The following is a 27,348-nucleotide window of genomic DNA, read 5'->3' as shown; positions in this document are numbered from 1 at the left end:
GTGCTACGTCCATTCACCACCAGTATGGAACCAGACATGCTTCAACTTCTTTAAAACAGGCTCCAGCCATGAGAATTTTAAAAAAAATCTGACTCCCTCTCCTCACCTGGGGCTCAACAATATCTATACTTCCTTGTCTCATTTTTCATCTCAAAGCTCAAAATAAGCTCCAGCATTCACTAATAATTGTTACATTAATATAACATTTGCTGGGATTGTGCCCTATAAGGTCAATAGAATGTCAAAAATCTGAACTGATTTCATTCTGACTCGATTATAGATCCAAGAAGCAAACCTAATAATACCACCAGAACAAAATATCTTTGCTTTATCTTGTTTTACATGTTGTAATCTGCAGAAGGTTACTTCAGTTTTATTGTAGCAGGCTCCAGCCACAAATATTGCTGCCCATTATTTGGAATAATGTCAGGCATAAATAAAGCAAATTAATGAGAGAAGGCAAATATAATCACATAGTACTTCGAGGTAAAAGGAAAATTTTGTAAATCCAGAAGTAATACAGAAAATTCTGAAGAATTATAAGCAGACCTTTCAGTATTTTATTTAAAGAAATGTTATATAAAGACTCCACATCAAATATTCTCTCTTCAGAATGTGCCAGACTTGATGAGTTCTTCCTCCATCCATTCAATGAATTATACCTTTTTTTAAAACCTTTTTCAATTAAATCAAGGTTTGCGATTGAGGAAGACACATTTCTTCACAGAATAGGACAAGAAATTTAAACTTCCGAGCGTGGTTATATAATCGAATTAAAAGGGAATTGACATCCAAAAAGATTTCCCTTAGAAAGCCTGTTTCCAAATGTTTGAAATAGGTTCACTCTACTGACTGTCTCTTCAGTTGTATTTTAAAAGCTTTCTCAGTGGTAATGGCGATGATTGTGGTTAGATTGACAGAGTGCAATCACTACAGATACACAATCAAAGGATTGGAGTCATGAATTAGGTTGATCGGGTTTAGTGAGATATCACTGGGGTACAAAGTGTACTCCTGTATTGGCAAAGAAACTTTCCAAGGGAATCAAGTTTGTAACCTTTCTGTTCAGTGGAGTTTGCTACCTTAATAAGTGGTAAAAGTACCTCCTAAGACATTGGAGCAAGTCTAGGGAGGGCTGTCCCACTAAAATGTCACCCAGAGTTACCTGCTGGAAACATTTTCAAATGTTTCCTTGCCATCCCCTGTTACGTTTTCAAATGGATAATCAAAAGGATATGTCACCATGATTTGGACTATCACAGCATCATAACCGGAATGGGAAACACAGAACAGGGGAGTGTAAGTGCTTTCTGGAAGGAGAAATACCAAATTAAAGCACATTTTTCAAGAAAAATGAATAGTGTGGTCAAACGTGCTGGAAATCAGTATTTATTTTAATTAGTATGCGCAATCCCCAAGTTAAGTGCCTAACTTTGCCACAGTACATTGTAATTGCGTTGTGTTATATAATAAGGTTTTATTTACATGTTAAGTGTAAGATAAAAGGTTGTGGGTTCAGTTCCCGTTCCAGAGACCTGAGCACATAACCTAGTCTGATACACCACTGCTATACTGGGCGAGTGCTGCACTAGTGAAGGTGCTCTTTTTAGATGGTACATTAAACCAGGCCCTGTCTGCCTTCTGAAGGGGAAGTGAAAAGACCCCTTGGTTCAATTTGGGGCAAAACACAGAATTTACTCTGTTGCCAAAGTCAATATTGATTCCTTAGTCAGATTATTTGGTCATTATTGTATTTCTCCTTATGGGTGCTTGGTCTATGCTGCTTTTGGGTGGCATGGTAGCTCAGTGGTTAGCACTGCTGCCTCACTGCACCAGGTACTTGAGTTTGATTCCAGCCTTGGGTGACTGTCTGTGTACAGCTTGCGCATTCTTGCTGTGCCTGCATGGGTTTCCTTTGGATGCCCTAATTTCCTCCCACAGTCCAAAGAAGTACAGGTTAGGTGGATTGGCCATGCTAAATTACCCATAGTGTCCAGGGATGTGCAGGCTAGATACATTATTCATAGGAAATATACAGTTACAGGGATAAAGTGGGTCTGAGTGGGATTATCCTCAGAGGAACAGTGTGGACTCAATGGGCCAAATAACCTCCTTCCACAATGTAGGGATTCTATGAAATTGGTCACCACCTTCCTACATTGCAACAGCATCTGTGTTTCAAAAGTGCATTTGTAAAGCACTTTTGATATGTTGAAAATCGCATGACACCAGGTTATAGTCCAACAGGTTTATTTGAAAACACTAGCTTTTTGGGTTTCAGATAACCCCATTGGACTATAAACTAGTGTTGTGCAATTTTTGACCTTGTCCAACCTAGTCCAACGCCAGCACCTCCACGTCATTGCTATGTGGAGATATTGAATCAATGGAAGTTCGTTCTTTCATCCTTTACACTGAGCAGCAGTGTTTTCCTGTCACCAGTGTTGTATTCCATTATTCAAAGTGTATTTGAAGTAAAGTAAACATAGTAATTTGAGTTCTTTGCAAACAAGATTATGGACATAATTCAGCAGCATGTTACAATCCTTTGTGTAGCCAGTGATGGAGGGTCTGGCTGTAGCCATTTGTTGCTCTGAACTTTACAAAGCACGTGGAAGTGGTGAAATGACAGCATTAGTCAGTTGCCAAATGGTACTTTCAACCACACACACACACACGCACACACACACACGCACACAAACACCACTTAACACAGACTGAAGCCTCTCCTTTCCACTTCTAAGGTAATAGTTCTAGTCAATGTCAAGCCGAGTTGCTGATATTGTCTGCTCTTTGTAAATGATGCTGAAGGCAGAGACAAACCAGGTTTCAAGATACCAAAACAGAAATTGCTGGAAAAGCTCAGCAAGTCTAGCACCATTGGTGGAAAGAAATCAAAGTTAATGTTTTGCGTCAAGTGACCTTTCCTCAGAACTGCTGGTAGCTAGACTTTACTCTGATTACAACGCTAACTCTGATTTCTCTCCACAGATGCTGACAGACCTGCTGAGCTTCTCCAGCAATTTCTGTTTTTGTTTCTGATTTACAACATTCGTAGTTCTGTCTGTTTTTATTTGGGTTTTAAGATCCCCTGGAAGTTAATATGCATAGTGCAGAACCTCTATCTGCTAAAATGGACAGTAGGAGGGGAGGATGCAAAGTAATGGATTCTGGAGCAGGCATTCTCACTTGATGTTTCTAGATTCTAAATATAACTATTTCTTTGCTTTAGAGGTGTTCAAATTTCAGATATTGACTGGATGAATGAATATAAAAATGGTTCTTGATTATGTTTACTGGGTTGTGTCACTACTTTGTGATCATAATCCAGGGTTTCTGACTTATTTGCTCAGTTATGTTACCTTTCAGCCATGTGTACTCAACTATTGTCTATATGAATTTAAACTAGATTTGATCTCATCTGGAACTGTACTTCTAAATAACCCTTGTTCATAATTATACTCATGCATTTGCTCAGCTGCCAAACTGTCATGCAAGGCTTATTGTCATGAAATCACAGAACCACAATAATAGTGACTAGCTAAATCAAGGCTTAAAACACAAATATTACATTCATACTCCGGGTTTTCTAATGAGTTCAGAAGGAGATTTTCTAATGCTTCTTGTGATGTTTAGAGGTTACTACTTTTTTGTTATTAGTCAATATGGCTACAAATGTATCTAAATATTTGGTTATATTAGCAAGTTTCATTTTCTATCTCACACAATCCAGCTGCTAACAGTAATACGTGTTTAAAATTATTTACATTCACCCTTACTTCAGTTACTTGATGCTTTATTGTAATTGCTAAGTATCCCAAGAAATTTGGTTTATTGTTCCATTATCGGCTAAACACACCTTTCAGATGAATTGCTGTGCCTATGTGTGGAGCTGTTTTCTGTTGTAATAATATTGAAATTATTATAATCTTATTGTTGGGGCACAACTTTGAATTTGCAAAACATTTTCTGGATTTGAACGGAACAGACCATTGAGTTGCATGATCTGGTGGACCAGATGGCTCCGACAGCAGAAAATTCTGTTTATTGGCAAATTTAAATTTATAGGATGAAATTTTCATAATAGCACAGAGCACTCTGTTGAATGGTTAAGGATAGTCCATAGGGATAAAAGCAGTTTATATTGTTAGTTGGTTGCATAACTCCTTCTTTGTTGCTATGCAGATGCTATCCGTTCTAAGGAATGTTCCATAAACAGGTCACAGATCAACTGTTATTGTTATATATTAATGAACTCACACTTACTTTCCTAAAAATAATTTCTAAACAGCAGAAAACATTATGCATGGCTGAAAAAATTGACTAATTATTGCCAACTGAAATATTTGACATATCTCAATTTAAAGATGTCACTCAATTAATTGTCAAATAAAATATCCATCAAGTGCCTGTGCCTTATGGCAAGAAATGGTAGCACCAGAAATATGTTAGCATTGGGATTTAGCCACTAAAAAAGAGTGAGCATTACAAATCTACTCTACTATTTTTTTCAATTTAGTATGACCTGTCTCTCCCAGCTCAGATCTTTTATGGCCACTCTATTGTATAGAGGTAGGGGTCAGTTGGCTGGTTTGCTGTGCAGAGTAACACCAACAGCCTGGGTTCAATTCTTGCACCAGCAGAGATTACGACAACAAACTCTCCTCAACGTTTCCACTTACCTGAGGCATGATAAACCACCACCAATTGTTTCTGGCTAATGAGAGCAATTTTACCTTATAATAGAACCAGAAGTAGGCCATTCAGCCCCTCAAGCCCGTTCTGCCGTGCAATGCGATCATGGCTGATCTATTGCCTAACTCCACATACCTGCCTTTGGCCCATATCTCTTCATGCCTTTTGCTTAACAAAAACATATCTATTACAGATTTAAGATCAACAACCAAACCAGAATTTCCTGTTGTTTATGGAAGAGGGTTCTGAACCTCTCTCATCCTTCTCCCATCGCATCCAAATCTTTTATGTAAATGACAAAAAGTAGAGGGCCCAGCACCGATCCTTGTGGCACTCCACTGGTCACAGGCCTCCAGTCTGAAAAACAACCCTCCACCACCGCCCTCTGTCTTCTACCTTTGAGCCAGTTTGATTAAAATTTCTATAGCTATCATACCTTTTTCAATCCAAAATGACTGATTACCTTTAATAATGCCAACTAATGATTTGGATAGAATTAATAGGACTATAAAAAATTATGGATTCAGAATAATTATCATAGATTTGTTAAGGTAAAATTAACTTGAAGGAATTTTTTGAAAAGGTAACAGAGGGTTGTTGAGAGGAAATCTGTTGATGTGGTGTATGCGGACTTCCAAAAGTTATTCAATACAGTGGCATGCAGTGGACTTGTGAGGGAAATGATGGGTCAGAGAATAAAAAGGTCAGTAGCAATAGCAATACACAATTTACTAAGTGCTAAGAAACAGAGAGTAATGTTGAAAGTCTTTTGTGAACTGGAGAAAGATGTATCGAGGAATTCCCAAAAGTTGGCTTTGGGATGATTGCTTTTCCTGATATATGTTAGTAATCCATTACTTGAGGCACATGGCACAGTTTCAAAGCTTGAAATGACACAAAACTTGGGAGAATTGTAAACTGTGAGAAGAACAGTGTAGAACTTTAAAAATACATTAATACATTGGTGGATTGGGTAGATAAATGTAAAATGAGGGTCAATTCAGAGAAATGTGAGGTGTAGGGATAGTCAACATGACTTTGTTTGTGGAAACGTATGTCTCACAAACTTGATTGAGTTTTTTGAAGAAGTAGCAAAGAGGATTGATGAGGGCAGAGTAGTAGATGTGATCTATGTGGACTTCAGTAACACGTTTGACAAGGTTTCCCATGGGGGACTGATTAGCAAGGTTAGATCTCATGGAATATAGGGAGAACTAGCCATTTGGATACAGAACTGGCTCAAAGGTAGAAGACAGAGGGTGGTGGTGGAGGTCTGTTTTTCAGACTGGAGGCCTGCGACTAGTGGAGTGCCACAAGGATCGGGGCTGGGCCCTCTACTTTTTGTCATTTACATAAATGATTTGGATGCAAGCATAGCAGGTACAATTAGTAAGTTTGCAGATGGCTCCAAAATTGGAGGTGCAGTGGACAGTGAAGCGGGTTACCTCAGATTACAACAGGATCTTGACCAGATGGGCCAATGGGCTGAGAAGTGGCAGATGGAGTTTAACTCGGATAAATGCGAGGTGCTGCATTTTGGGAAAGCAAATCTTAGCAGGATTTATACACTTAATGTAAGGTCCTAGGGAGTGTTGCTGAACAGAGAGACCTTGGAGTGCAGCTTCCTAGCTCCTTGAAAGTGAAGTCACAGGTAGATAAGGTAGTGAAGAAGGCGTTTAGTATGCTTTCATTTATTGGTCAGAGTATTGAGTACAGGCGTTGGGAGATCATGTTGCGGCTGTACAGGACATTGTTTAGGCCACTGTTGAAATATTGCGTGCAATTCTGGTCTCCTTCCTATCGGAAACATGTTGTGGAACTTGAAGGGGTTCAGAAGAGATTTGCAAGGATGTTGCCAGGGTTGGGGGATTTGAGCTACAGGGAGAGGCTGAACGGGCTGGGGCTGTTTTCCCTGGAACGTCGGAGGCTGAGGGATGACCTTGCAGAGGTTTACAAAATTATAAGGGGCATGGATAGGATAATTAGACAAAGTCTTTTCCCTGTGGTCGGGGAGTCCAGAACTAGAGGGCATAGGTTTAGGGTGAGAGAGGAAAGATATGAAAGAGACCTAAGGGGCAACCTTTTCAAGCAGAGGGTGGTACGTGTATGGAATGAGCTGCCAGAGGAAGTGGTGGAGGCTGGTACAATTGCAACATTTAAGAGGCATTTGGATGGGTATATGAATAGGAAGGGTTTAGAGGGATAAGGGCCAGGTGCTGGCAGGTGGGACTAGATTGTGTTGGGATATCTGGTCGGCATGGACGGGTTGGACCGAAGGGTTTGTTTCCATGCTGTACACCTTTATGACTCTCCTCAAGTGTGCTATCGTACACCTCTTGAGGACAAGTGGGATTTGAATCCAGAGCTTTCTAGGTGAAAAGGAGTCATACAACTACTGCATGAGAAGAGCCTGAAGTTTTATGACAGAGCTGATAATGGGGTATGAAGCAGCTGATGTTTTATCATTACAGTTTGTGCCCTGGGCCTTGTCCATTCAAGAGTAGATGCCTGAAGCCTTGTTTGCTTCTGGCACACACTGTAATGTGTGTGTCATGGAGGAATTTCATGCAAAACGTATTCCCAGTTTGTTTTGTGAATCAAAGACCCTCCCCTCATGCAGCTGGTATACAAATTGATGCATCAGTGGAGATTTCTATGGCTGTAGCATTTATTTCCTCTTGGGTGGCCTAATCCATTCCACCGGAACATTTTATAACACCCCTCATTTTCTTGTGCAAAATAAAATCCAGGCAGGATGTCAAATAAGATGCCGACTTGTTTTGGGCAATTTTCCTCACATTCTACAAGTTCATTTTCAATTGGTAATACTTTATCTCTTTAACATTTGGAGCCAGGTCTATAACGCTAACATTATTCTCATGGTGTACAAATGGATAAAGTGTATGCTTCTTCATTGTCCAGGCACCATAAGCCAGCTTTTCAAAGCAAGGTCAGGAAGTTGGCATCCTGCAGAATGGGTCCCGATTCCATGGAGCTCCCATGTTGCCATTTTTAGATGTAAATGAGCTGATTGGATAGAAGGAGAGTTCAGTGACCAGTTTGAGAAGCCAAATGCCCCCTGTCCAGTGGCAGCAGCAAAGGCAGATGGCAGCCATGGTGGGGGCTGCTACTGATCTTCTGAGGACAGCAGGAAACAGGATCAGGAGGATAAAGATGGGCCGAAATGGCCATGGATTTTATGACAAAGTACAGTACTCCATTTAGTGGTAGATTACTCCTTACATTCTGTGGGAAACATAGGTCACAACAAACTTCCCTTCTGCAACCCCAACAGTTGTGCAGTAAACCCCACTAGCATGTTCAGCTTTGCCCAGGAGAAAGATTGAAATTCCGGTTCTATTCTGGACAAGCCTCGTGCGAAGTTCCTTCAGGATATTCCTGGGCCATTGTATGGTGCTGAGTTAGATTTTCATTCCCTCCTCCCTGCAGTTCCTTTGAATACATTACTGACTGTCCTGGAAACAGCACCATCCAATGTACCCTGCACTTTTCAAATCAGAGATTCACACAATAGATTCAAAGAGATGTACAACGTGGAAAGAGACCCTTCGGTCCAACTCATCGATGCTGACCAGATATCCAAAATTAGTCCCATTTGCCAGCACTTGGCCCATATCCCTCTAAACCCTTCCTTTTCATATACCAATTCTAATGCCTGTTAAATGTTGTAATTGTATCAGCCTCCACCACGTCCTCTGGCAGCTCATTCTATACATACCACCATCTGTGTGAAAAAGTTGACTTTTAGGTCCCTTTTAAACCTTTCCCCTCACCTTAAATCCTCTAGTTCTGGACTCCCCCAACCCTGGGGAAAAGACCTTGACTATTCACCCTACCCATGCCCCTCATGATTTTATAAATCTCTATAAGGTCATCCCTCAGCCTCCACACCCATCCCCAGTCCCACTAACAATTGAAGATCCAAACCGTGTAGGTTTCTTTATCTGATCAGCTAAATTTGTAAAAGGTGATGGATGTGGTTCTGTGCTGGTGAATCCTTCTGTTGTCTTTGTCTTCTACTTGGAGAAAGTGAGGACTGCAGATGCTGGAGATCAGAGCTGAAAATGTGTTGCTGGAAAAGCGCAGCAGGTCAGGCAGCATCCAAGGAACAGGAGAATCAACGTTTCGGGCATCTGCAGAAGGGCTGATGCCCGAAACATCGATTCTCCTGTTCCTTGGATGCTGCCTGACCTGCTGCGCTTTTCCAGCAACACATTTTCAGCTTTGTCTTCTACTTGTCTGTCACTTTGTACTGTTGAAGGCTTCCTGAACGCCACAGCTCATTAACATTCATGTGGTACACAGCAAACACTTCACAGATTATTTTCTTTCTATCCAAGAGGTGCCTTGCGTTACAAAGACATTGCTAAAACCTGAGCCACAGATGATTAGTGGCGTTGAAATGTAAATAACCTTCTCCCCCAGTCCTTAGATAGAAATTTATTTCTATTCCATGTCCATGTCCCTGTGTTTGGGTCTGTGCCTCTCTTTATAGTTGAGCATCAATATCAGTCAGCCTGCAAATTAATTCTTGCTGATTGTTCTTCTTTATTTCAGGAGATCCTGTGATTCAACTCATTCTCCGCCACCTCCAGCCAAAAAGAAGAAAAAGAAGAAGAAATCAGAGCGCAAGCGAAGACGGTTTGTACTTTTCATTTCGGCAGGAAGCCTCTTTCTCCCAGAATCTATCGCAGCGAAGATTAAGAGTGTACGCAGTTGTGCAGCTAAAAGTGAATAGATAAAAGAAATGCAGTGAATGTTAAAGGCTGTGGATCTTTTGAACACTTTGATAATGTGACACTTGTTCAACTTGTGGAAATTAAGCTGTGCAGTATTAAAGGAAATGTGGTGATATCACAAGAAGGCTTCAGGACAGAGAACAGAGGGGCCAGATGTTTCTTGGATCCCTGTTGAGCTCCAGAGATACTGTTTTGATACTTTCTTTGTCATCTATTCATATTCATGATTTGGACAAAGATCATAATGAAGTGACATTTAAACCTTCTGATGATGCCATTTGGACATTGAAAACTGCGTGGGAGACAATAAGAAGCTCAAAAGCCATAACAGCAGTGGCAACGGGAGCATAAGCAAGTGAGGTGATGGTGGTGACAGGTGGGGATAGGGCCTGAGACCAACAACAACTTATTTCCTCCAAATTAGTTATCACTGTTAGAGGGTACAGTTAGGTCAAGTGCTATCTACTAAAATGTTATGCAGCCTCATTGATGAGTAATAACCATCAAATTAAGTGTAAATCAAATCCTTAACATCTTATAGGTGCCCATTCCCAATGGAATTCCTTTGTGAAGATGGTATCTGATACCAAACATGGACATTGGTCTTTCAGTGTGAGACCTCACCTTGGCTGCCTTGGGGGTATTTTAGTACCTACAAAATCTCAGGCAAATTGCTCCCTTACCTTGTTAACAGAGTGTAGAGATTTTGGCATCAGACTGTTAATATATTTAAAATGTGTTGCTGATGCCAAGCAGGGATCCAAAACTCCCGGAATGTGGTTTGATCTTCTGGGGAGAGATTATTCTTTCTTGATTGCCATTCAGTTCACCTCTGCCAGATGGTAGGAGAGCTTGGAGTTAGGTGAATACATTGTGTTTCCAGGGGCTGAGCTGGTGTCGACAGGCCTAACTGTTCTTGTTCTATCTGATGATGTTTATTAGAAACTGCAAACTGCCTTCATGTAGATTGTATTATTCCCATTGCTTCCGCAGGAATTTATTTTCCAACGTGGTCTCATTGTGAATGTTTAAAGGGCACATTTACTTTCACTTACCATTGGTTGTGGCAGAACCACTCAAACTGCAGTACTATTAGCAATTATTAATGTTAGCAGTATTTTGTTTAATTAAGATTGTTAATATTAATGTTTACAGTATTTTGTTTAATCAAGATCTTTCCATGGGAACTTAATGTTCCACCCCAGATATTTTGTAAATTGAGGAGACAATAACTTTTCATTCCCACGCGTGCAGCAGGTTCCCCATTCCCCAGGCAGAGTGCAATAAATGTTGAACGTTTCTGTCTCCAGCAGCAGGTGGTTTGGGAGGAGGGTGGTCTAGAAATGAAGGTGCCTTTAGGTGTCAGGAACGTACAGAAAAAGAAATGAACTGAGGTAATGGATTTTAGCAATCTTCACTTCTTTAATTTGAGTAACAAAGGTGTATAAGGAAGGTTGAAAAGATTGAAGAACAAGACTCTGTGATGACATAATACCCAGCTTGACCTTTCAGCGTCAACAGACTATAGCAGGATGGGAAGATAGTAAAATGCTCCATTTTTATGAGACCATGAAAGAGAATAGAAGAGAAGATACTGCAGTAGTGGTGGGACTCCCACAAACTTTCCATTAACCCCCTGAAGCATTGAGATAATGCTCTCCTGCAGGTAATTCAGGTAAATCAGGAACACACTATACTTATATTGTATTTTCCTCAGTGAGATGAATTAACTTCTCATTGAAATTTACTAGAATGCATTGTAAGAATGTTTTATTTGAGAATGGACTGCATTTGTTTTCTGTCTCAGAGCCCTCACAGAGAAATTAACATTTTTATTGAAATTTGATTGTGTGCAGCAGACAGGAGCATAATTGTTTCCTTTTTCAAAAAATGCTGGATCAAGTTTGAAACACATATCCCTCATGTTAGTGGTAATTCTGCTGTTATTCCAGGTCCCCTTCCTATAGTCCAGCCCCAGCAAGAAAGAAGAAGAAGAAAAGCTCCAAGAAGCACAAAAGGAACAGGTAAAGACTCTGAACAATGGTCTGACATTAATTTGAAAAAGAGCTAGTTGCAAGATATTTTTCGACTAATAATCATTTGTTGTTTGAGGAAGCTGTTGTGAGGACTGTAGGTTGTGATGTTGAGCACAAAATTATCTTTCTCGATCCGTTCCAAATTCTACATTTCTCAATGATCACCATCCACAAGCAAGAAGGGTACTTATTTTGTACTTTTTTACCCAATTTCCCTTGCCGCCCAGGCATTCTTTGATCTCCTTGAACTGTTCACCTTTTGGGACTAAGCAAGTAATTGGGCACCTTACTCCATTGAAAACCAGTTGTTAGAAACGCCAGATCAAAGGGGTTTCTGATCAATACTTGGTGAATGGACTGAGATGAAGAAATCTCAAGAACAAAAGAGTTGAATTGGCATTGCAACACTTTATATATTACCACACAGCATTATTCCATCAGTTCTATAGAAACATTTGTTACAAGGTGCCATTTTGAAACAGGGAGAAAGCGAAGACTGCAGATGCTGGAGACCGGAGTTGAAAAATGTGGAGCTGGAAAAACACAGTAGGCCAGGCAGCATCTGAGGAGCAGGAAAATCGACGTTTCGGGCATAAGCCCAAGAAGGGCTTATGCCCAAAACGTCGATTCTCCTGCTCCTCAGATACTGCCTGGCCTGCTGTGCTTTTCCAGCACCACATTTTTCAACGCCATTTTGAAACATCCTTGTTCTGGCAACATGTCTAGGAAAGACCTTTTGGATTCTCTTTTATGTTTGTGGCTAGTGTTGAATATTGGGAGCTGCAACGACTTTGCAATTCAAGGGAACATTTTAAGATACCTAAGATATTGAAGGAATTGGAACAGATAAAACTCCAATGCAAATCTATTTTAAGTTATCAACTTAGATATGAACTGATTAAATGGCCCCCAGAAATAACATAAGTCAGCAAACAATCCTTCATATTTATGTGATTTGTTTTACAGTGTCTTCCAAGAGGTTAAGCAATCTTGATATTAACAAAGCAGCAGTTAGAAACTCTAATGAGGGGACCACCAACTGTGAAAATATAAAGTGTCGAAAAGCCAGCTTTGTGAAAATGTATGAAACATTATTCAGAGAAATTGTGAAGTATATAAGGGGAAATAGTTCTTGACTTATTGCTGAGATCTAATCTTTGGGAACAGCGAACACATTGTTTCTTTTGGATTCACTAACTTCTCAAATCCATTATGCCTGATGTTATAATCATGCATCTTCTGCTTTCAAGAAAATAAGAACCCATGAATATAAACCAAGTAAAAATGAGGAAAAACTAATTAGAGGTTAAAGTCCATCAGAATATGCCAGAACGGCTTGATTTTCCTTTGATAGTATGTCAATATTATGTCCTGTTTTCACATCCTTCAAAACTGCCATCTTTATTAAAGTACTTCTTTTAATTAATTTTAAATCAAAGGAAACCTTAGAGCCTAATCTACTGAGTAAAGTTCCCTTTCATTAACATTATTACTAATTAGATATAATTGGTTATTAAAATAATCTCAAGAGAAAAGTAACAAAAATTAAATATGTTCCAATGCAAAGTGTCTGCTTTCTCTCACATCTCAAACCAACCTTTTGTTATCTGCAGGTCAGGACCAGCCTCCACAAAGAAACGACGGCACAGGTAGAGAGCTTTATTAATCCAAATGAATCAATGCTGCTTTTGATATTTTCATCTACTGAATAAGAAATGTAATAAGCTGTTCTTTCCTTCAGCTCAACAAGCCCCAAAAGGAAACGAAAGGACCAGAAAAGACATCGAAGAAGGTAAATGATATATCATGGTAGCTCATTGGCGATTAACTATCTATCACATGATTGATGATTGTGGTTGTGGAGGGCAGCATGGTGGCTCAGTGGTTAGCACTGCTGCCTCACTGTGCCAGGAGCCTGGTTCAGTTCCACTGCCGGGTGACTGTCTGCATAGGTTTACTCTGTAGCCTAAAGTTGTGCAGGTTAGGTGGTGTGGCCATGATAAATTACCCCATAGTGTCCAGGGGTGTGCACGCTACGTGGATTAGCCATGGGAAATTTGGGGTTGCAGGGATTCAGTGCTGGTGTGGACTCGATGGGTCAAATGCCCTGTTTCTATGCTACACGATTTTATCATTGTGTAGGAACAAATATACTGCAGATGCTGAAATCTGTATTGAAAACAACATATGCTGGAGATCATAGCGGGTCAGACAACATCTATGGACAGAGAGTGAGCTTACATCAAGAGTCATCTAGACTTGAAATGTGGCTTGGTATCTCTCCATGGATGCTGTCTGATCCGCTGTGATCGCCAGCATTTTTTATTTTCTATGATTCTATGTTGTTCACATATCTGTCTGAGACCACATGTCAATGTGAAATGTAGACTGCAGTGTTTAATTCCACAATTAGACCCGGGTTCAATTCCCGCCTCAGGCGACTCTCTGTGTGGAGTTTGCACATTCTCCCCGTGTCTGCGTGGGTTTCCTCCGGGTGCTCCGGTTTCCTCCCACAGTCCAAAAAAAATGTGCAAGTTAGGTGAATTGGCCACGCTAAATTGCCCCTAGCGTTAGGTGAAGGGGTAAATTTAGGGGAATGGATCTGGGTGGGTTACGCTGCGGCGGGTCGGTGTGGACTTGTTGGGCGGAAGGGCCTGTTTCCACACTGTAATCTAATCTAAAAAAAAATCAGCTACTACATCTCTGGACAACTCGTGATCTGATAACAGTTTAAACTTTTTCACGATAATGTCAGACCACATGCATAATGCTCCTAGTGTTATATCTTCTATTCAGTGAATTATGTTTACCAACCTAATTGTGTTGTCATCACAAGATAGTGAGCCTGGAGTCATTTTGTTGAACAAGTCATAGAGTCATAGAGATGTACAGCATGGAAACAGACCCTTCGGTCCAACCCCTCCACGCTGACCAGATATCCCAACCCAATCTAATCCCACCTGCCAGCACCCGGCCCATATCCCTCCAAACCCTTCCTATTCATATACCCATCCAAATGCCTCTTACATGTTGCAATTGTACCTGCCTCCACCACATCCTCTGGCAGCTCATTCCATATTCGTACCACCCTCTGAGTGAAAATGTTGCCCCTTAGGTCTCTTTTATATCTTTCCCCTCTCACCCTAAACCTATGCCCTCTAGTTCTGGACGCCCCGACCCCAGGGAAAAGACTGTGTCTATTTATCCTATCCATGCCCCTCATAATTTTGTAAACCTCTATAAGGTCACCCCTCAGCCTCCAACACTCCAGGGAAAACAGCCCCAGCCTGTTCAGCCTCTCTCTATAGCTCAAATCCTCCAACCCTGGCAACATCCTTGTAAATCTTTGCTGAACCCTCTCAAGTTTCACAACATCTTTCCAATAGGAAGGAGACCAGAATTACATGTAATATTCCAACAGTGGCCTAACCAATGTCCTGTACAACCGCAACATGACCTCCCAACTCCTGTACTCAATACTCTGACCAATAAATGAAAGCATACCAAATGCCTTCTTCACTATCCTATCTACCTGCGACTCCACTTTCAAGGAGCTATGAACCTGCACTCCAAGGTCTCTTTGTGCAGCAACACTCCCTAGGACCTTACCATTAAGTGTATAAGTCCTGCTAAGATTTGCTTTCCCAAAATGCAGCACCTCGCATTTATCTGAATTAAACTCCATCTGCCACTTCTCAGCCCATTGGCCTATCTGGTCCAGATCCTGTTGTAATCTGAGGTAACCCTCTTCACTGTCCACTACACCTCCAATTTTGGTGTAATCTGCAAATTTACTAACTGTACCTCTTATGCTCGCATCCAAATCATTTATGTAAATGACAAAAAGTAGAGGACCCAGCACCGATCCTTGTGGCACTCCACTGGTCACAGGTCTCCAGTCTGAAAAACAACCCTCCAACACCACCCTCTGTCTTCAACCTTTGAGCCAGTTCTGTATCCAAATGACTAGTTCTCCCTTTATTCCATGAGATCTAACCTTGCTCATCAGTCTCTCATGGGGAACCTTGTCAAACGCCTTACTGAAGTCCATATCGATCACATCTACAACTCTGTCCTCATCAATCTTCTTTGTTACTTCTTCAAGTCATGAGAAAGAATTGAATTCTTGTGAAATAAAAAAAGATGAAGTCAATTTTGGCATTGATGTGTGTTAAGGTTGGACAAAGTGAAAGCCTATTTGCTGCAAGGACAGAGGGTTTAGTCATATTGTTCTTGAAGCATGGTTCCTGTTAGCCAGGAAAAAGTGACAGCCATTTTGTGTACAACATAAGCTCTGCAACAAACAAAAACAGAAATTGTTGGAGAAATTCATCAGATGTAGAAGCATCTGTAGATAGAAGGAAAAGTTAACATTTCGAGTCCGGTGACCCTTCTTCAGGACTGAAAGCACCTCGGGAAAAATGGTATTTATGCTGACGATGGGGGCAGGGATAAAGGAGTGAACAGATAGGTGGAGATAGTGAACCCAGAGAAAGAGAGAGAGAGAGAGAAAAAAAAGACAGTCAAAGGGATTATAGATATTAAATAAAAATTGAAAGCACTGTAGATGCTGTAAATCAGGGACAAAAATAGAAATTGCTGGAAAAGCTCAGCGGGTCTGGCAGCATCTGTGGAGAGAAATCAGTGTTCGGATCAAATGACCCTGCCTCAGAATTGGTGATAGCTTGGAAAATGTTGGTTTATATGCAGAAATTAGGCTGAGGGAAGGAGTTAGGAGTGAACAATTGGAGGAGATCAACTCCAAAGAGAGAGAAAAACAGTTGGATAGACAAAGAATGAATAATGATCTGGCTGGGGGAGTGAATAGCAATTAACGCTGACACTTAGTGGTGGACAATTGGTTGTGTGTAATAGCAAGCCATGTGATAAAAAGGCCAGTTGTGTGGAGTTTGGGGTAAGGACTTGGGAGAGCTCAAGTCCTAAAGTTATTGAGCTCGCTGTTCAGTCCAGAAGGCTGCAGGGTCACCAAGAGGAAAATGAGGTGCTGTTCTTCCATCTTGTGCTGGGCTTCACTGGAACACTGCAGCAAGCCTGAGACAGAGTTATTGATCAGGAAACAGGGTGGTGTGTTGAAGTGGAGATAGTAAACCAGGAAAGAACCTAGATAGATAATAATGGGGGACAATAAAGAGTCAAAAATAGGTTCGCTGTACTGAAATTAGTTCTACAAATACTTTTTTTTTGGTCACATTGGTTTTGGGATGTATGTTGGCCAATACAGCAGGAGCATCTTCACTTCTCCTTCTGACAGAGTCAGGAACCTTTTGCATTCATTTGAGAGAACTTCAGTTTACTGTATCGTTCAAAAGACAGTATGTTTGACAGGGTTGCACCCTTCATTGCATCATTGGAGTGTCAGCCAAGATTATTGAATTGAATTGAATTGAATTTATTGTCATGTGTACCAAGGCACAGTGAAAAGCTTTTGTCTTGCGAGCAATATAGGCAGATCACATCGTTAAGTTGCATAGATAAGTAAATAATAGGTAAACAGCAGCAAAAACAAAAACCCAGGTACAGGCGGATGCTAAGAGTTTGTGAGTCCATTCAGTATTCTAATGGCAATAGGTTAGAAACTGTTTTGAAACTGGCTGGTGCATGTGTTCAGGCTTCTGTACCTTCTCCCCGATGGTAGTGGTTGTAGAAAAGCATTGCCAGGGTGGGATGGATCTTTGAGAATGCTGAGGCCTTTCCTTGACAGTGGGCCTGGTAGATGGATTCTATAGATGGGAGGTTGGCCTTTGTGATTGTCCAGGCTGAGTTCACCACTCTCTGTAACCATCTCCGATCTTGAATGGTACAGTTACCATGCCAGGTATTGATACATCTGGACAGAATGCTCTCGAGAGCACACCAATAAATGTTGGCATGGATATTCACGGTCATGTCAAATTTTCTCAGCTGCCTGAGGAAGAAGAGACATTGTTGGGCCTTTGTAACCAGTGCATCCACATGAAGAGCCCAAGAAAACTTGTTGTTTATGACCACTCCCAGGAGCTTGACACTCTTCACTCATTCCACCTTTGTGCTGTTAATGTTATGGGGGGGAATGAGTAACATCCTGCCAAAAGTCAATAATGAGTTCCTTGGTTTTGCCAGCATTGACAGCTATCATGTTCTTAGTGCGTCATTTTTCCAAGTCTTCCACCTCTCGTCTGTAGTCTGTTTCATCACCATCTGAGACTCAACTGACAATGTTGGTGCCATGAACAAACTTGTAAATGGCATTAGTCTAGTATTTGGTGAGGCAGTCATGGGTATACAGTGAGTACAGTAGGGGGCTGAGCACACACCCCTGGGAGGCTCCAGTGTTGAGTGTTAGTGAGGATGAAATATTGCCCCCAATCTTCACTAATTGTGGCCTGTGGGTCAGGAAACTGCGGATCCAGTTGCATACAGTGGGGCTTGGTCCGAGATATTGGCTAAATTTCTGGTGTTCACAAGAACAACTTGCACATCAGAGTCTTAGCAACCTGATAAGTAATCAATAGCTTTCTGTCAAAGTAACTATCTATGTTCATGATGATTGGTTTTCATTGAATAATGAGTGAAGACAAGCCACAAATGAAACCAGTAAACCACAAGAATGGTTTATGTAGCCCCAAGAGTGATTGGCAAGACTGTTTATTTCATTCAGTGTATTTTCCCAGGTTTAGAAACTCATATTTAAGTTTTAAGGTGAAGAATACAGAGTTGAGACAACCTAAAAGCCCAACCTGGAGAGAGTTGGGATTTTCATTCCAGATCACTGGGTTTGGTGGAAATCAGGCTGAGTGACCCCAGAATGAGTGCAGAGGCTGTTGGGTACAAAGGTATGCTCTTGGAAGGCCTGATCTTGCTCCTCCAGCTCTGTGCCTGGGTGTAGAACATCCTTCACTCCTTCAACCTCCACATACTTACCATGCTTCATTACTGTCAATCCATTCCACCTCATGTGCTCCAATCCCTACAGCCTTTTAGACCCTACATACATCACCTCATTCTCCCACCCACCAGTCTCATTTTACATCCCCATATCCAGACCTGACCCTGCCCCTGTATCCATTTATAGCACATACAACCTATGCCCTTGGATACTGCTACATGGCCCTTAAAACTCATATGGCAACCAATGCACGATACCGACTCCCATTGGTCTTTTTGGCCTGTATGTTTGGGAGGCACTATGACTCAGTGGTTAGCACTGCTGTCTCACAGCACCAGGGTCCCAGGTTCGATTCCAGCCTCGGTAACTGTCTGTGTGGTGTTTGCACATTCTCCCCATGTCTGCGTGGGTTTCCTCCGAGTGCTCCAGTTTCCTTCCACAGCCCAAAGATGTACAGGTCAGGTGAATTGGCCATGCTAAATTGCCCATAATGTTAGGTGCATTAGTCAGAGGAAGATGGGTGGGTTACTCTTTGGAGGGTTGATGTGGACTTGCTGTGTTGAAGGGCCTGTTTCCACACTGTGGGGAATCTAATCTAATAAAGCCATGAGCTGAAAAATGTGTTGCTGGAAAAGCACAGCAGGTCAGGGAGCATCCAAGGAGCAGGACAATCGACGTTTCAGGCATAAGCCCTTCTTCTCCTGCTCCTTGGATGCTGCCTGACCTGCTGCGCTTTTCCAGCAACACATTTTTCAGCTCTGATCTCCAGCATCTGCAGTCCTCATTTTCTCCTTTTTTCTAATAAAGCCATATCTTGCTATTAATTCACCCAGCACCCTTTGCCCTTACACCTATCATGTCAACTCACCCAGTATATACCATGGGCAAGATGCAGGACACGTGCTGACATGGGATTTTTAAAAAAATGTTCTAATAGGGAATTGATTGTTTTTTTAAATTGAGAATAACCCATTCACCACATTTAATGTAATTTAATGCCTTATAAAAATAAACATTGGAATTTATGGGTCCAAAGAATACATAACCACTTTAGCTGTCAAGCAAATTGTGAATTGAGAGGCGCCCGCTGTGATAATGGAAGATTGTGAAGTCAATCATGAAGTCAGTTAATTTCATAATGATAATCCTTGGCTTACATCAACAGTGTGAAATTGCTAAGACTAATTTTTATTAATACTCCAGACCATTTCTCTTTCAAATATTAAAAGGGTAGGGATGATAAATGCTTTGACAGCGACCTTTAACAACTCTTGGTAATTTCTTTTGGCAGCTCCTTTCCACAGTTTCTGTTGACACGTTTGATTGTTCATTTTGATGGCTCCTTTTGACAGCTTCTTTTAGCAGTCCCCAAGAGCTTGACAGTTCAAACGAATTTATGCACCTTTTATGTCTACTCTTAACAATCCAAAAGGGCCTCTTACTTCTCCCAATAGGCATCTGACATTCCCCAAAAGGTTTCCTCAGGGATATATCCAAAAGTGTATCTTATATCTTCAAGAACAGAGCAAGGTGTTCTGCAGGGATTTGTTTTGGGTCCTCTTTTGTTTTGTCATTTATATAATTATGGATGAGAATACAGAAGGCTTGGTTAGTAAGTTTGCAGATGATGCTCAAGTTGGTGGCATAGTAAACAGTGAAGAGGGTTATCTCAGATTACAAAAGGATCTTGATCAAATGGGTCAAGGGCCTGAAAAATGGCAGATGGAGTTCAATCTGGATAAGTGTGAGGTATTGCACTTTGGTACAACAAACAAGGGTAGGGCTTATACAATTAACTGTTGGGCCTTGAGTAGTGTTGTAAAACATAGAGACCGAGGGGTCCAGGTACATAATTCTTTGAAGTTTGCATCACATATGAACAGGATAGTTAAAAAGGCATTTGGCACACTTGCCTTCATTGCTCAGTCCTTTGAGTGTAGAAGTTGGGAAGTCATGTTGAGGTTGTAGAGGATATTGATGAAGCCTCTTCTGGCATATTGTGTCCAGTTCTGGTCGCCCAGTTATAGGAAGAATATTATTAAATTGGAGCGGGTTCAGAAGAGATTTACCAGGGTGTTGTCAGGTATGGATGGTTTGAGTTATGAAGAAAGGCTGAGTAGGCTGGGACTTTTCTCAATGGAGTGTAGGAGGTTGAGAGGTGACCTTATAGAAATTTATATAATAAGGAGGCATATAGATAGAGTTAGGTCTTTTCCCTTGGTTCGGAGTTTTCAAGACTAGGGAGCACATTCTTAAGATGAGAGGAGAAAGATTTAAGAAAGACATGAGGGGCAAATCTTTTGCACAGAGGGTGGTTTGCATGTAGAATTAACTTCCTGAGGAAGTGGTGGATGCAGGTACAATTACAATATCTAAAAGGTTAAAAATCAGACAACACCAGGTTATAGTCCAAAAGGTTTATTTGGAAGCCTCTTTGACTGTAACCTGATGTTGTGTGATTTTTAACTTTAGGGTACACCCCATTCCAACACCAGCACCTCCAAATCATAGCATTTAAAATACATTTGGATAGGTACATGAATAGGAAAGGTTTGGAGGGATATGGGCCAGGACCAGGCAGGTGGGACCAGTTTAGTTTGGGATTATGTTCTGCATGGACTGGTTGGATCAAAGGGTGCGTTTCCGGCTGTATGACTCCATGACTCGATAACTGCACGAAGTTTTGGCCTGCTTCTACCATTGTTCCTCTCCATACAGGCTAATGAAACATGACTGGAGACAGTTTTTGTTTTGTATGAGCAGAGATCTTTGTAAACCATGAATGTACAAAATTTGACCCTTTCCCATTTCCCCGTTCCAAAATAGTGGGGACCATTTTGGGGGTGGGGAGTGGGAGGCAAACATCCAGGTTTCAGCCTCTGCCAAGAAATTGCAGAGAGTTGTGAATACAGCCCAGTCCATCGTTCAAGCCAGTCTTCCAACCATTGACACTGTCTGTACTTCCTGCTGCATTGGGAAAACAACCAACATCATCAAAGACCCTTCCCAGCCCAGTTACACACTCTTCCACTCTCTTCCATCAGGCACAAAATATAAAAGTTTGTGTGCACATACAAATAGATTCAAGAACAGCTTATTACCTGTTTCTATTAGACTTCTGAATGGATCCCTCAAATTTTAAATTTAATGTTGATCTTGCCCTTTGAGCACCTTCTCTGCAGCTGTACCACTGTATCCCTCACAAAACAAAACATTTTACTCTATCTACGTACATGTGACAATAATATATCAAATCAAATCATTTTTGAAACGACGCAGAGGCTTACATTGTTGTGAAACCTTTGACCTTGGTTTTCTAGAAGTTGGTTGGCAAAAACAATATAAACTTTTCCCATGTCACAATAACATTGTGTATAGCAAACAATGGAGTGTAAGGCAAGAAACTGTGCAATAATAGCCTATAATACCAATAATTCATCTATTTACCACATATAATGGTATGTTCTGTTTATGGCCAGCACCCCCAATATAAGAATGAGCAAAGCAGTTTCACTGAAGTGTGTGAAGTGTCAGTCACACTGATATCATGTGCAACTTTTCTAAGCTGCAGGGAGTCCCTCAGCAGTTACCAGCCAACCAATTGTGACAAATTATTGTGTCAGTGCAGCAACACATCAATTGGTTGATATCGTACATAGTGCTCAGCAACAAATTATAACACTATCCAAAAACGACAGAATAATGGATAGGTTGAATAGTACAAGACATTAACATAAACAAGGGACTCAAATTGTGCTGTAAATCATTAGACTGAAGTTGAACAATTTGTGCAGATTATCCAAACTTCAAGGTTGCTTTTAATTTCTCACAAACATTAACTCCTTCCTACCTGCTTATTGCTTAACATTCTGCGGCAGACTTCCATCTATCTCTGGGCACTTGGCTGTTAAAAATTTAGCAGATGCCTTATGCATCTATTTTCTTACCAGATTCAGCTTTCAAGCAGCCCTTCAAATGTGTACCCAACATCAGTCAAATCCAAAGCAGGCAGTGTGTTGTTTAAATACGCAAATTAGAGTTCTATTTCTGCCACAGCACAATGACTGCAAACTTCATGATGAAGTACGTGAAATATCTGTGATTGATGCCAATCTCACCTTCTCCAGAGTTGACAGCCTAAACTGTTAAATGCAAGTACTTGATGGGCCATAGAAGGCCATAAAAACACAGGAACAAGGCAAGGAGATTCAGTCTCTTTAAATTCTGCCATTCAATTTCATTGAAGCCAATCTGTATCTTAACTCCAGTATCCACCTTTATAGTAAACTGTTCAATCACTTGCCCGTAAAAATAAACATATCTGATTTGAAATTTTCATTGACTTATGACTCAACAATTTCTTGGAGAGAGTTAGTTTCAGATTTCCACTAATCTCTGTGGAAAGAAATGTTTCCTAATCCTCCCCATGACCAGCCTAGCTCTTAGTTTAATTGCTATCATCAGTATGGGGAGGCAGTGGCCTCGTGATATTATCGTTAGACTGTTAATCTAGAAACCAGGTAATGTTTCGGAGACCTGGGTTTGAATCTCTGTGATGGCAGATGGTGTAATTTGAGCACAGTAAAATCTGGAAGAGTCTAATAATGTCTGTGAATCTGTTGTTGGGGAATAAACCCAAATGCTTTACTAATGTCTTTGAGGAAAGGAATCTGCCATCCTTGCCTGCTTTAGCTGATATGTGACTCCAGAACCTTAAATGCTCTCTGGGCAATCAATGCCTGGCATGACCAGTGCCACCCTCATTCCTGTGAATGAATATTTTTTAAAAAAAGGTAGTTTGTTTTGTTTCATTAGGGTATCTGTGAGGCCAGAAGGAGCCTGCCACAGAAGCAGCCATGCAGATGGGCAAATGAATTGTCAATATCACAACATCAACTTTCTACCATCTGTACATGCCAACTTAAGAACAATCTGTGGATCTGAAAAATAGTCAAAACTCAATTTAAGAGGTAGTTATATTCAACATACCTTCTCCTGTGTGATGGTAGAAAACCATGTTAAATGCAAGTTTAGCTGAAAGAAGAAACAAGGTTGATTACCTTTCTGCATACTCATGGACAGGTTGGTGTTTGAAGCTCGACTCAGTGCAATTTTTTGACAGCTATAACTGAACGAAAACAGTATACTTTTTCCAAATAAAAACAAATTTGCTGAATCCTTTGGAATACTACCCCTTACATTTTATCACTTCATGTTCTCCGTAGGAGCAGACAATTGGATCCACGTGATATGCTTCAAGAAATGCCTTGGAACAAATTGGGAATTTTCTTCTTCAACTTTTTCTTTCAGCTATCCAGGACAGTTCTTGTACACACTCTGCAGTCCAACCTCATTCTCCTTCATCCCCACCTCAATTGATGCCCACACTTTTCTTCCTCCTACACCTCAGATCACCACTCCCAGCTTCTTCACATATCTTCCCCACATCTCTTTCCCACCTGCGGCCAACTCCTACTCTTCTTCAGATCTCTCGCTTTCTATCCTTCTGTTGTCCTGCCCCCTCTCCAGGATTGTTGCTGAGGCTGTTCTCATGAAGTAGTTCATCCCTCTGCATAAAAGGATGGAATCTTTTGCTCAAAAAAGTATTTCCAGCTTCAGCGCATATCAGACAAAATTAACTCAAGCAACAGCAGATTACAGTGTTGAAGTAAGGAAAACCAATGTCATGCTGGCTTCCAGCTGCAAATGCAGACCAGAACTTTTGTAGATAGTATATCTGAGGATTTGATTGATTTATTGATTTGATTGATTTATTATTGTCACATGTTATGAAGTACAAGAAAAAGCGTTGTTTTGCATGCTATACGGGCAGATCATAAGCACAGCAGAATGGTGAATACAGTGTTACAACCACAGAAAAGGTGCAGAGAGAGAGATAGATCTCAATTACCATTTGAGAGGTCCATTCAAAGTTCTGAGAACAACAGAGAAGAAGCTGTATTTGAATCTGATCAAACATGCATTCAAACTTATCTATCTTCTGCTCAATGGAAAAGGGTGCAAGAGAGTATAACCTGGGTGGGAGGGGCCTTTGATTCTGTTGGTTACTTTCCCAAGGCAACAGAAAGTATAGATGGAGTCAATGGATGGAAGGCTGGTTTGCATAATGGCTGTGTTTATGACTCTCTCTAGTTTCTTGTAGTCTTGGGCAGAGCAGTTGCCAAGCCTCACTGTGATACATCTAGATAGGATGCTTTCTGTGGTGCATCTATAAATATTGGTAAGAGTCATGCCAAATTTCCTTAGCCTCTTGAGGAAGTAGAGATGTTTTTGACTGTTACCTCGATGTGGGTAGACCTGGACAGACTGTTGATGATCAGTTGACTGTTGTAGATAGTGGGTATGTAAGCATTGTCTCCATGACTGCACATTGCATGGGAATCTAAACTAGATATAAAAAAGATAAAAGCCCAGTACTTTCAAGTCTGCATCGGGAACCCAGTCCAAACAGTTCAATTCTGGGTCCCGATTCTATATAATGTGTTCAAGACACACACACACTGGCATTTTTTATGGGCCAGAGGGGAAAACCAGTAAAAAAACTGATACCAAGAAGTCAATGTAGTGGTCACACTGATCCTCCATTTTAAAGTATACAAGATGCATCAGGTCAGAATTCCTTATTCTAAGAGAAAGTGAGGACTGCAGATGCTGGAGATCAGAGCTGAAAATGCGTTGCTGTAAAAGCGCAGCAGGTCAGGCAGCATCCAAGGAGCAGGAGAATCGATATTTCGGGCATGAGCCCTTCTTCAGGAATCTTCTTCCTTCTTTCCTGAAGAAGGGCTCATACCCAAAACGTCGATTCTCCTGCTCCTTGGATGCTGCCTGACCTGCTGCGCTTTTCCAGCAACACATTTTCAGCTCAGAATTCCTTATTCACCAGCTATATTGGGATTTCCATTTGGCAGGGGCAGGGAGCAGCTCATGAACTCATTCAGGGCAAGGACAGGTTCCTGAGGCTGGAGAGTCATTAGAAGGCCTTTCAACACTGACAAGCTGACAGTCCCACTGTCTGAGGTGGCTGTTATAAATTCAGGTTGAGAGACAGAGAGAGAGTGAGTGCATCAACATGATGGTGGCCTCTGAACAAAAGGTTAAGCCTGCCATTATTGTAAATGGGATACTCTCCCAGCTGATGGTCAGTGACAGTAGCTGTGGCCTGGCAGTGGTCAGGAGTCCAGCTGGGTTGAAATGGGGCTTTAGTAAGGTTCTATGAATGATGTTAACCAGGCACCTCATAAGGAGAACCCCAACAGTGGAGACATTTGGAAACCATCACTTTTAATTTTTCCTCTATACACATTACACTTAACTCAAGTTGTTCATTCGCTGTTTCCCAAAATGTAATGGTCTGAAAGAAAACCATCAAATTTTAAATGAATCAATAGTAACTGCCTCCATCATCTTCATCGGGAAATTCACAACTCACACATTGCAATGTTAAGTGGGCCCAATTTTATATCAATATAAGTGAATGTGTTTTGAGCGAGTTAAAATATTGCCTGTTTATTATTTCCACAGTCTAATTTTGAATTGGTACCTCTTCCTGTAGAAGCTCTTCTGGGCTACTGCTCCGGATAAGGGCAGTTTGTCACAATCTACAAGTCACTCCCTGCTGCCTACTTCACGTAAATGCAGTAGCACGTTGCTGAAATCAGAAATAAAAACAAAAAGTTCTTGGAAAAACTCAGCAGGTCCTTCAGCTAACGGTCAATGACCTGAAACTCTTGTTTCTCTGTGTAGAGATGCTGCAAGACCTGCTGAGTATTTCGAGCACATGGGTTCTGTCTTTTCCTCAAATCTGAATGCAAATTGAAAGTGAAATGCTTATGTTAGGCACGAGATGCTGCTGGACGGCAATTAACCATGGCAGAATTGGAGAAGGCAATGAATTAACTCTGTAATGTACAGGTGGTTGGCCAAGCGACTGGATAATGCTGTGTTAAGTGGAAGCCTGACCCCTACTGGTCAAGAAAAAATGTTGCTTCAAATTGAATGTTGCCTCCTTTCCTGAAGCCCTGGATAAAGTGTTATTATCATGTGTTATTGTTACATGCTAGTTTGCTTTCAGAGGGAAATATTTACCACCATTTTACATGTTTTAAAGGTATAATTCTCTTCTATTTGTAAATCAGTCCATAAACATAAACCCCAAAGTCTTCAGTTCAAGATCCAAAATTTAAAGTTACACATGTTTGACTCTATGAGATCTTCCAACACTTTTTCTTTTGTGGCTGACATTCCCCCAATCCATTTCTCAATTGCAAAATTCTTATCATCATTCTAAACTCAATTTCTGGCTTCTTCCAAAATCATGCTCCCCATAGACCTCTGGCTACTTTTGTAATTATTTAACATAAGCCAGTTAACCAACTCTGCCAAAGGTCTGAACAAGGAGACCAGAGATAAATAACCATATACATTTAGGAATCCCAAAGAAATGGTGCAAATTGTGTTGTAAATGAAATCAGGTGTTGACGAGTGAACTAACAATTCATCTGGCTTTGCTATGTCTTTTCAGCCCTGGATAACCTCAGGGTTCAGATTGATAAATTAAATTCACTACTTTTGCTGTGTCGGATTGAAAAGGAAGCCACCTAAAGTGCAAATCTCTAGTGAGGCGTAGCTCTGGGCTGTGCTAATCCCTTATCTGAGTTGAGTTAACTTCTTTCAATGAGGGCACACACCCGTTTGGTGACTATATCTCTGAGAGATGTACACCAAGTGTAATGATGAATTTAATTCACTAGCAACTTTGGTGCCTGTGAAGTTAATAGCTGCTTAAGAAAGGGTTTTCTAATTTACTCATGGGATGTGGGCATAGCTGGCTGGGTCGGCACTTTTCATTGTCCATCCTTAGTTGCCTTTGAGAAGATGGTGATGAGTTGCCTTCTTGAACCACTGTAGCCCACCTGCTGTCAGTTGACCCACAATGTCCTCAGGGAGTGAA

The 27,348-nt window shown here is 41.0% G+C and overlaps 1 protein-coding gene across 1 annotated transcript in view; it reads left to right on the top strand.

Moving 5' to 3' along the window:
- Positions 1-27,348, top strand: part of srrm4 (serine/arginine repetitive matrix 4) — a 389,826-nt gene that overhangs the window by 310,577 nt on the left and 51,901 nt on the right. Inside the window, exons 3-6 of the mRNA XM_072587294.1 lie at positions 9,274-9,357; positions 11,408-11,479; positions 13,105-13,140; positions 13,233-13,283. Of these exons, the coding sequence (XP_072443395.1) occupies positions 9,274-9,357; positions 11,408-11,479; positions 13,105-13,140; positions 13,233-13,283 (243 nt within the window). The remainder of the gene's footprint in view (positions 1-9,273; positions 9,358-11,407; positions 11,480-13,104; positions 13,141-13,232; positions 13,284-27,348) is intronic.

This window comes from Chiloscyllium punctatum, chromosome 17 (assembly GCF_047496795.1).
Source record: "Chiloscyllium punctatum isolate Juve2018m chromosome 17, sChiPun1.3, whole genome shotgun sequence".
NCBI classification, from domain to species: domain Eukaryota; kingdom Metazoa; phylum Chordata; class Chondrichthyes; order Orectolobiformes; family Hemiscylliidae; genus Chiloscyllium; species Chiloscyllium punctatum.
The sequence above is the reverse complement of the archived record's forward strand: the minus strand, read 5'-3'. Positions and strand labels throughout refer to the sequence as shown.